Here is an 11,554-nt window from a genome sequence, read left to right on the forward strand (position 1 = left end):
CTTGTGTTCGCACTATCACAAACAATAACAGGGAAATACGTAGTCTATTCTGTCAATATAATCTATTTGTCTAAAATCTTTTTTTGTTTTCCAGATCACAGTATACTTAGGAAAGAGAGACTTTGTAGATCACATAACGCATGTAGATCCAATTGGTAAGTATTGCAAGTTCTTTGTTAAGATACATATATGCTACTAGCTGTCGATCGCGACTCCGTCAGCGCGCATTTAAAAAAATAAGTAGCCTATGTGTTCTTTCAGACTATGTTCTACATCTGTGCCGTGTGTATTCGGTCCGGAGATACCTTCTAACATCCATTCATCAATCTAAACTTTTGCATTTACTCGTTAAATATTACTAAGATATAAGTAAGATTATAACGTTAGTATTTTAAATATTGCGATGTTTTAAAGCTAATTTTCCTGTTAACAATTGAAAGATAATTCTATATTTCAAAGCAAAAACATCTGGACGTCTGACGATTTGTTTCTGGCATATATCTTGCAGCGCAATTTCATTGCCGCCATAATTCTAATTTGAAATATACAGTCGCAAAAAAAAATATTTCGTATAACATAAACACATATTTCAACACCTACGCCTAACTGCAATATTAATAAAGTCCATAGTTTAAGCATACATTTTTGTACTGTTCCAAATAGGGAAAACTATGAAATTATTTTTGGCAGACGTAAATTTAGTTTAGTAGTGGAATTTCCGACTGTGCAAGGACAAATCTAATATAGAATACACGTTAATGGAAGAGGAGGTGAACGTCCAAGTGGGTCGTTGGTTATAGTTAAGGACACCCCTGACCAAAGATATATTATTAGTTGCTAATATGTTGCCAGATCTATAAAAAGAGCAGAGACTAATGTAGATAAGGATAAAAAAAATGTGGAATAAAAATATTTCTAAATAGTATTGTAACGTTATTTGTACATTATTATAGATGGCGTTGTGCTGATCGATCCCGAATATGTGAAGGATCGCAAGGTGTTCGGGCACGTGCTGGCCGCGTTCCGCTACGGCCGCGAGGACCTTGACGTGCTCGGTCTCACCTTCCGCAAGGACCTCTACCTCGCCGCTGAACAGGTCAATATACTCTATACTTATTGTTTACTTATTTCTTACTTGGGCTCGTGCTGGTCTCGCATATTTTCTACAAACAGTTTCCTTTCAGTATTCCTAGGAAAAAGATTTATTATTATTTTTATTTCATACCAAAAAGTTTTAGTATATCACATGTTCCTACAGTAGAATAAAAAAGTAAATATAACGCGAAAGTACATAAATGTTTATTTTGACTAAAAGCCCTTGCATGTTTCCCGTACAAATGCCAATCTGAATTAGCAGTAAATTCCATTTGTTCGCAAGACGACATTAGCTCAGTGTTGACAGTTCGTTGATGTGAAGGTACAGAGAGACGACGCGTCTGAGCCTGCCAGATAGCAACTTTGTTAAATGTGTAGACAATTTGCGAGTTTGTTTTACCTCCATTTCATTTATATATAGGAATATTAACCGCAAAATATAATTTCAACAAAAATGTTTCACCTTTTTAGAGACATTTAAATGAACTAGTTAACTATTACCTGAGATACCAATGGCCAAGTAATGCACATAAACTAGTTTAAAAATGATCCACCAAAATAAACATTTAATTTAAAATTTTCAATGAAACAATGTCAACAACAAATATACACACACTACATTCGTAACATGCAAACCCGTCTGAAATATCCCACAAATCAAATCGTCAAGACCTAATTTTTTTTTTCGTCAACAAAAAAACAACTCTTTCGAAACAGATATACCCAGCAACAGCGCCCGCAAAGCGTCCTCTGACCCGACTACAAGAGCGGTTGGTCCGAAAGCTGGGCCCCGCGGCGCATCCTTTCTACTTCGAGCTGCCGCCGCACTGCCCGGCCTCGGTCACGCTGCAACCCGCGCCCGGCGACACCGGCAAGCCATGCGGCGTTGACTACGAACTGAAAGCATTTGTTGCCGATTCACAAGATGACAAACCGCACAAGAGGTAACAAGATCCATTCCCTTACTCAGAGTCTAAAACCTGAAAATTCAAACAGATTTTTTTTAATGAAGAAGTTTTTTTTAATGACAGTTACTTGCAGATTGTATAGAAAGGTTGTGTTAAACAAGTATAATTGTTATAATTTGCGATCACGCCATGTCGGTTATTTTTATAAACATTTTTGCGATGTTAATTGGTGTTAATGAAAACGCAGTTTGCTCTCGGTTTGACTCATAGCATTGCGCATCGTTTCCTTGAATCAGTATATACATAGATTTGTAAAGGTATAATAAGTTATGAGGGGAAAATGTATTAAATGTTAAAAAAGATCTCACATTTTGTATAATACAGGTGATATTTCATTATATCTCCCTACTGTTCTTTATTTTTGAACAGAGGATTCCCCCACATGTGTTTAATTTCAAATTATATCCCTCTCGGATAAGTCAGGTAAAAAATAATTAATACTGTTAAGATTAGGTATAGGCATATTAGTAAGTGCTACTGAAATATACTAATAGGGCTATAGGTTGAATTTTAAATGTTGTAAGCTATTACTATCTCTATTTTCTTCAGAGTATGAAGGGTGTCGTAATATTGTGGTATAAGTTTATGATGAGATTATTCATAAAATGTGACGTATGTTAGGAATTCAGTACGTCTGGCGATCAGGAAGATAATGTACGCACCGAGCAAACAAGGTGAGCAGCCTTCAGTGGAAGTCTCCAAAGAGTTCATGATGAGTCCTAACAAAATGTACCTGGAGGCATCGTTAGACAAGGTAAACTAATCTGACATAGTCGTCTTTCTCAAATCATTTCTCGTTGATATCTTTCCATTTGATATATTTTTTTTTTTTACTTATTACGATATTTACAGCCACACTTAACCATTTAATTTTTATTAAATCGTTAGTTTCTCAGACCAAAACCTCACTATCTTCCTAAACAGAGATAACAATATATTTTAAATAGAGTTTTTGGTCTCAGAAACCCATGCTAAGTGAAATTGAAACCTTTTTATGTGTAGGAGTTATATCACCACGGTGAGAACATAGCTGTGAATGTGCACATCGCCAACAACTCCAACCGCTCCGTCAAACGCATCAAGGTGTCTGTGCGTCAGTTTGCTGACATCTGTCTCTTCTCCACCGCACAGTACAAGTGTACAGTAGCAGAGGCTGAATCAGAGTTAGTGTACTCATATCTATATTTAATTCGCTCGTTTTTGTTCGATTCTTCTTTTATATTACAAGGTAACAAACGAATTCGCCGAAATGGCGAAGCGACCGCTGTCCATAGACATTCGCAATTACAGATACATTGCCTACCTTTAATCCATTGAGGAGGAGATCCACAAAAAGATAATATTTTACCTTCGTATGCATCTCTTCCTCCATTAAATTCACTTCCAAATTACGTTACCGGTTCATTCTTTCATTCATTCATTCCCTCGTTTAAATTATTCATTTTTCAATGATCTATCCGTACGTTTCCAGGGAGGGTTGTCCAGTGGGGCCAGGGTTTACACTGAGCAAGGTGTTCACGTTGACGCCGCTGTTGGCCAACAACAAGGACAAGTGGGGACTCGCACTCGACGGACAACTCAAACACGAGGACACAAACCTCGCATCCAGCACATTGTAACTACATTAATATTTACGTTGCTATTATATATTTTAAACTAGCGGTCGCTCATGACTTCGTCGGCAATAGAATTAAGAAAAAAAAACGGTCCAGGCATTCCAGAGTTCACTCGGAATAAACGCGGCCTTGCTTATAGACATAGTCAAACAAAAAATTTAAAAATATATTTATGAAATACATACAGACAATCCAGTTTTATATATATATATATATAGATATATCTATATATATAAAAGAAAGTTGTGTTAGTTACACCATTTATAACTCAAGAACGGCTGAATCGATTTGACTGAAAATTGATGGGGAGGTAGTTCAGAACCAGGAATCAGACATAAGATAATTTTTACCCCGTTTTCTATTTTTTATTCCGCGCGGACGGAGTCGCGGGTAAAAGCTAGTTTACCATTAATTGAAATATGAATTTTGTTACCAGGATAGCAGATCCGGCGCAGCGCGAGAACTTGGGTATTATAGTACAATACAAGGTCAAGGTGAAATTGTGTCTCGGACCTCTTGGCGGGTAATTTACACTTATTTCTACTTACACCAGGAAGATAGACAAAAACTTGTTATTATTAACCGAAACTAAATTTTTATTTCTTATAATGTTGTTGTCCGTTTCCGGTAGTCTTACAACGAACACGTACGTCAGCGTCTTCGTGAATAAATATTAATAACAGTGCAAACAGTGTTAATTTGTGGCGTCTCAGCGCACAATCGACTTGCTGTGTTAACAAAGGACAGTTTCGGATAATATACACTGTGAAAACTATTATATTAAACGAAAAAACTTACAACTAAAATTCGACCTTAACCTAACCTGAAAATTATACAACAGTGCTACCAATATTACGAAAACAATGTCAACTCGACATTGAGTAGTGTATAATTTAAATGTCAAACCGACACTGACAAGCAAAACAACAAACTTCAAGTGAATAATTACCAACAAAGTAGTGTTGCCATAACAAAATCATTTTCCCAAAAATGGACAATAACATGGAGCTTCTGCTGTCAAGACTGGACGAAAAGCTAAACCAACAAACTAGAACTATAACAACATCAGTTACAAAAAACGTAATGGAGGCTATGGATGAGCGTTTAAAAGCAATAACGGAGGAGAACACAAAGCTAAAAACAAAAATTTCTACATTGGAGCATAAAATCAACATAATGGAATTGGAAAAAAGGAAATACAACCTGGTATTTTTTGGAATTGAGGAGCCTAGTAAACCAGAAGCAGAGATGGTAGACTACATAAAAGACATAATAATAGAAACAGGAACACACATCGACTGTCACGAAATTAAAAACTTATATAGAATAGGCAAAAACAAAGATAAAAATCGCCCCCTTGTGGTCACTATAGCTACACTATGGAAAAAGCATATAATACTAAAAAATAAAGGCAATCTCCCACCTGGTGTGAATGTGAAAGAAGATTTCTCTAAAGAAGTACTCGAAAAGAGGAAACAGCTACAACCTAGACTAGAAGAGGAAAGGAAGAAAGGAAATATCGCTTACCTGAAATATGACAAACTTATAGTGAAGAGATCAACTGACAAAACTAGAGATAAAAGGAAGAGAGAAGACTCAGGTTCACCCAACTCCACAAACCAAAAGAAAATAAATGCGAAAGAAACCTCAACACCGTCATTTTCTAAGAATACACCAAAAGATGTTATTAAACCGAATATTCTCAACTACGTCGAACGAACTAGAACAGCATCACAACCTGGAACCTCAAAAAACTAGCAACGACTACCGGCACCCGGAACAAAACTATAACAAAAATCATAACATTATTCAAACCAACTTCTGAAAATATCACCCCAAGCCGGCTGGTCACCGCGGGGCAAAGAGACCACTACCCTCCATCAAGTATAAACAAACAATATAATACAAATATCAATGGAAATAAGAAATATTACACAAACAAAAGTAAACAAGGCCTTAAAATATGCACATTCAATGTGAGATCCTTATCAAGTAAAGAAAGAATTTTAGAACTAAATTATGCCATAAATAAAATAAACTGGGATATAATAGGGCTAGCAGAGGTGAAAAAAATGGGTTATTCCATCGAAGAACACAAAGAATATATATTTTGTTATATAGGCGAGACACGGGGACTTCATGGAGTAGGCTTTTTAATAAAGAAATCACTAACGAGAAATATATCAAGCTTTCTAGGAATTTCAGAAAGAGTGGCTCTCCTAAAACTGAACTTCAAACAGGGACCACTATCGCTGATTCAAGTATACTCTCCCACTGAAAGTTCAAGCGAGGAAGAAATCACAAAATTCTATAATGACTTATCAAGAGCACAAGAACTCGCTGATAGAAACAGACTAATTATAGGCGATTTCAATGCCAAAATTGGACAACCAAAACCACATGAAAATCTTGTAATAGGAAAATATGGCTATGGCATACGAAACGCCAGGGGTGAACGCCTTATACAATATGCGCAGGAGAACAAGCTGGCAGTTATGAACACATACTTTAAGAAGAAACGCTCCAGAAAGTGGACATGGATATCACCAGACCATCAAACAAAAAACGAAATTGACTTTATATTGAGCCCCAACCCAAAGTCCATAACAAATGTAGAAGTTCTAAATAAATTAAACTTCCCGTCTGACCACAGAATCGTAAGATGCACCCTAAACTATCAAAAACCTAAACTAAGTCGTAGAACATTTACAAACCTACCAAACAAATTGAAGTCCAGTAAAGACAAAACCAACTACGTACAAAACCTGAAAAAGAACTTACAAAAATTACAAGAACCATTAAAGAAAATTAAGATCGTACAATCCCTTAGTGACCAACTGGAAGAAGCAATCACAAAAAGTCTGAAAAAGGAAGGAAACAATAAACAGAAAGAAAGAATCATTAGCGAACACACACAAAATCTAATCCGTAGAAGAACTGAACTCATGCACACGAAGAAAAAGTCTAAAGAAATGAGAGAGGAACTAAAGAAACTGTTTAAACTAACAAACAGATCAATCAAGCAAGATTATGCCAACCACAGAAGGAAAATAATAGAGAAAAATATGTTTATATTCCGAAGCTCAAAAAGAGCCTATAAAGAATTATCCACACATAAGAACTGGATACAAGGTTTGAACAGTGACAAAGGCGAAAACCGAGATAGAGAAAGTATTATCAAATGTGCAACGGCTTTTTATACCTCACTCTATGCTAAACCACTATGTCAGGGACCACAAGATGATAAGGAAAATATTAATGATGTAACTGGTGAAAACATAGATGAAACACTTATAGATCCAATAACAGAATCTGAAATCAGGGCCCAAATTAACCGGCTAAAACCCGAAAAGAGCCCAGGCGAGGATAACATCACAAACGAAATGTTAAAAATCGGGGCACCAGTTCTGACTCCATACTTAGCGCAACTTTTCAACTTAGTAATGGAAAACGAACAAGTGCCATCGCAATGGAGTAAGTCAAACATAATACTATTATACAAAAAGGGGAACCCGCTCGACATCGGCAACTACCGGCCCATTAGCTTGCTATCCTCAATTTATAAACTCTTTTCATCAATCATATTAAGAAGAATTGCACCAAATATTGACAGGAACCAACCAATAGAACAAGCGGGTTTCCGATCCCACTACTCAACGATAGACCATATTCACACTGTTGAACAAATTATAGAGAAATTCAAAGAATTCAATAAACCACTCTACATAGCCTTCGTGGACTACTCCAAAGCGTTCGACAGTATACTACACACATCAATATGGACTGCTTTAAGAAACAACAACGTAAACAAAACATACGTCAATATCATAAAAAACATATATTCCAAGAGCACAAGTACAGTAAAACTAGAAAAACAAGGGGAGGAATTCACTATTGGAAGAGGAGTGCGGCAGGGAGACCCGTTGTCCCCAAAGCTATTTATAGCTGTACTTGAGGACGTTTTCAAAAATATTGATTGGAAAAATGAAGGCATATGGATTCAAAACAACAAATTAACACACCTTAGTTTTGCAGATGATATCGTTCTCTTTAGTGAATCCACGACAGGTTTAGAATCAATGCTTCGAAGACTAAACTCTGAAAGTAAAAACGTCGGGTTGCACATGAACGCATCCAAAACAAAAATATTAACAAACAGTCTAAAGAAAGAAATCAAAGTTGATGGAAACCCAATAGAATATACAGATGAGTATGTATACCTAGGTAAACTGGTGTCCTTCGAGGCAAATAGTAACGAAAACGAAATAGAAAGACGAGTAAGCATAGCTTGGAAGAAATACTGGGCTCAAAAAGAAATCCTAAAAGGGAATTACAGCACAAATATAAAAAAGACAATAATGGATTCTTGTATCCTCCCGAGCCTAACCTACGCTAGCCAGACGTGGACCTTCACTGAAAAAGTAAAGAATAAAATAACTTCATGTCAACATGCAATGGAACGAAGTATACTTAAAATTCGAAAAATACACAAAACGAGGAACACAACCGTTCGCAAGAAAACTAAATTGACTGATGCCCTTAATTATAGTTTGAAGCAGAAGTGGAACTGGGCAGGACACTTATCCCGATATAAAGATGAGAGATGGACTTACCGAACTACTAAATGGGTGGGCCCAAAAGGAAAACGAAGTGTGGGGAGACAAAAGAAAAGATGGGCCGATGATATCATAATGACTGCTGGAACAAGTTGGATGCATTTGGCCAAGGACAGAGAAAGATGGAAGAGGATGGAGGAGGCTTTTACCCAATAAGGGGCCACATAACAAAACACACAAACTAGTTTTACATAATCTGTTTTATATTTATTTTTATTGTTAAGTGGATAATAAAGCTTAAATAAATAAATAAATGTTGTTCAGGGACTTGAGTGCGGAGCTCCCGTTCATCCTGATGCACCCGAAGCCGGAGGAGGAGGCGCCGCGCTCCGCCCCCGAGCCCGCGCCCCATCAGGACCACGACCTCATACAGCTCGACCCACACCCGTATGTATACATTGATTTTGTACTTTATTCCCTTTGTAAAAAAGTACAAATTAACTTAATGCCATCTTTTCTATTTTACAGAGACGAGAACGGGCAAGAACAAGACGACGATATTATCTTCGAAGATTTCGCGCGACTGCGACTAAAGGGCGCGGACTCGGAGGCCTGAGATGCGCCCCCGCCCCCGGCCCCGGCCCCGGCCTCGCCCCCGCCCCCGCCCCCGCCCCCGGGTCCGCCCCCGCCCCGCATGTTGCGGCTGGCAACACTCGACCGTGGCTCGCGCTGCTCGTAAATACAAGGAATTATCCACTACTTCCCATATCTGTACATAATAGTTACCTTGTGTAAAACGAAGAGACTTCATACTCGAAGAAGAAATATGGTCCTTCGAGCCGATCTATACAAGTTAAAACCGGTTGTAACTGGTTCAACCGTTTGTATATGTTGTGAACGAATACGAGAAGAATACACCGATGGCATCTTCTTATGGATACTAAATTTGAACTCTGTACCAATGGCATTAAAGTTCAAATTCAAGTGCAGGAAAGTATATCGGGTATTGTCGTGTTACATGCACACTGTATGTCAAATATATATTGTTACAAATTTGATCTTGTACATTTAGGGTGTGTTCCGATATCCACTGCGACCACTGTAGAGTGTGACGTCAATTCAGTATACTGTGAAGCCGTTCCTTTATAGCCAGTTATACTGGTTACGATTTAAAACGGAACGCAATCTCGTATACTGTCAGCCGCATTTTTTGACGCAACATTCAAATGAGTGTATTCAAGTTTTCTAGTACATAAAAAAAACTGTTTTGGAGTACTGTCAAATTAAAAATATTTTAATTAATATTAATTATAAATTGAATTTATAATGTAATAAAAGTAAGTACTTTTTCATAAAAAAGAATATGTTTTTCATTATCAACACAGTCTAATAAGGTTAATTTTTGCAATTCTTCCATTGTTTTATTTATTAATCCAAACCAATTACAGAACTTTAACATTTTCTGATTAAACTGTAGCTTTGTTTATAAGATGTCAGGCACTTGGGTGGTTTTGACTGATCACGTGATCAAAGTACTGCGAGTACCTTACCTCGAAAACGCCAGTGCTCACAGTAGAATATGGCGGCGATTTATGACGTCATATATTTCCCTAGGGTACTGCGGCAGTATACTGGCAGTCCATAACGGAACGAATATTTCTACAGTGATAGCACTGTGCAGTGCTCGCAGTGTATATCGGAACATACCCTTAATCAAAAACATTTTACATTACATTTCTAAATGTTTGACAAACTTTTGGTCTTAATAGAAGTTTGGCCAACCAGTTTGTGAAACGGCACGAATAAATTGTTTTATAAATCTAATACAATTAAGTTGATGTTAAACGATTAATGTGGACATTTTTTTAATATAAATGCCAAGCAAATCTATATATCTATATATCTATATATATATAAAAGAAAGTCGTGTTAGTTACCCTATTTATAACTCAAGAACGGCTGAATCGATTTGACTGAAAATTGGTGGGCAGGTAACTTAGAACCAGGAAAGGGACATAGGATAATTTTTACCCCGTTTTCTATTTTTTATTCCGCGCGGACGGAGTCGCGGGTAAAAGCTAGTATTTGATATGAAAGTGTGCTTGTAACATATTAAGTATTATAGAAAAAGATTTATATTATATTCGATGAAAATTATTTTAAATAACAAACTATTGATCAAATTTGCAAGTACAATTTTATGTTGGTATAATTTAATTTGTAATATGTGTAATATTAGTTGTAAATCATGAGGTCATTTGCGGGAATTATTTCCTTAATAAAGTTATCATTATCATCATCATCCTTTATAATAAATTTATAATACAATATAATTCGGTAACATGCATTAAGTATTATAAAAATATTTTTAACATTGTAATTTCAATACAGAAATATCTTTGAGAATTTTTTTTTTCGAATACTTATAACAAAATTTAAATGAAATTAATTATTTAAAAAAAATATACATTTATTTTAATTAAAAATAATTTTGGAATTTATCACAATTGGGTTTTAGTCATAATAAATAAATAATTTGGTTTAAAATATACATTGTCAGGAAAATGCTCGTTTTCAACATGTGATTATTACGTTTTTTAGCGACCTGAATGTGGCCTTCGTCATAAAAATATGAATGATTTCATACATTATAATATTAATCATAATTGGTTAGTTAAACATTTGTTGGCGATGTTAAGGTAAGTTTTCACTGTCGGAAACTTGTATGGCAAACTTATTGACATCGCTCAAGTATATAGTACAAGTAACACGACAGTTCAAATTATTCATGTTGAAAATTATCGAACTTATGTACTATTAACAAATTCCGTTGTAATGGACCATATATGTCGTCCATTGATGTTGCACTCGGATTTTTATATGGTGATCTCTGACGGCTACAAAACATTCCATTACACGCAACATTTTTTTTTAATTTGTACTGATGCAATTCATAATTTCATACTAGACGATTTTTTGTGTCAAATTCATTAATTTTTATTTTATTTTAAATATAGTACTGGTTATATTTTTCCCAGATAATTTAAATCGTTTTTAAAATCAAAACATACGATAGAACGGAACGTAAATAAACGTTGTGGTATGTTTCGGAGCTGTTAGCGCTCTCTAATAAAAACTGAATTATATTACACATGTTAATACTATAACTTGTACATTTATTTTGCTGTACAGAAAGAAACTTTTGTAAATTTTATGGTATAATTTTTTAATATTTGTAGATTAAATACTTGAATGCACAAATGTCTTACTATATTTAAGCTTATAGATATGTGTGCAGCTATACGATACCTCCATTGAC

The 11,554-nt window shown here is 35.7% G+C and overlaps 1 protein-coding gene across 3 annotated transcripts in view; it reads left to right on the forward strand.

The window, feature by feature from the left end:
- Positions 1-8,890, forward strand: part of LOC106719022 (beta-arrestin-1) — a 53,970-nt gene extending 45,080 nt beyond the window's left edge. For 2 of the 3 annotated variants that reach the window (XM_045682057.1, XM_045682050.1), the window contains exons 5-12: positions 95-155; positions 954-1,096; positions 1,813-2,039; positions 2,685-2,817; positions 3,066-3,226; positions 3,535-3,678; positions 4,116-4,202; positions 8,560-8,890. In XM_045682057.1, the coding sequence (XP_045538013.1) occupies positions 95-155; positions 954-1,096; positions 1,813-2,039; positions 2,685-2,817; positions 3,066-3,226; positions 3,535-3,678; positions 4,116-4,202; positions 8,560-8,851 (1,248 nt within the window). In that variant the 3' untranslated portion in view covers positions 8,852-8,890. The remainder of the gene's footprint in view (positions 1-94; positions 156-953; positions 1,097-1,812; positions 2,040-2,684; positions 2,818-3,065; positions 3,227-3,534; positions 3,679-4,115; positions 4,203-8,559) is intronic. The other variant, XM_045682060.1, reaches the window with a different exon arrangement.
- Positions 8,891-11,554: the final 2,664 nt, after the last annotated feature.

The sequence above is a fragment of the Papilio machaon genome, chromosome 2, assembly GCF_912999745.1.
Source record: "Papilio machaon chromosome 2, ilPapMach1.1, whole genome shotgun sequence".
NCBI lineage: Eukaryota > Metazoa > Arthropoda > Insecta > Lepidoptera > Papilionidae > Papilio > Papilio machaon.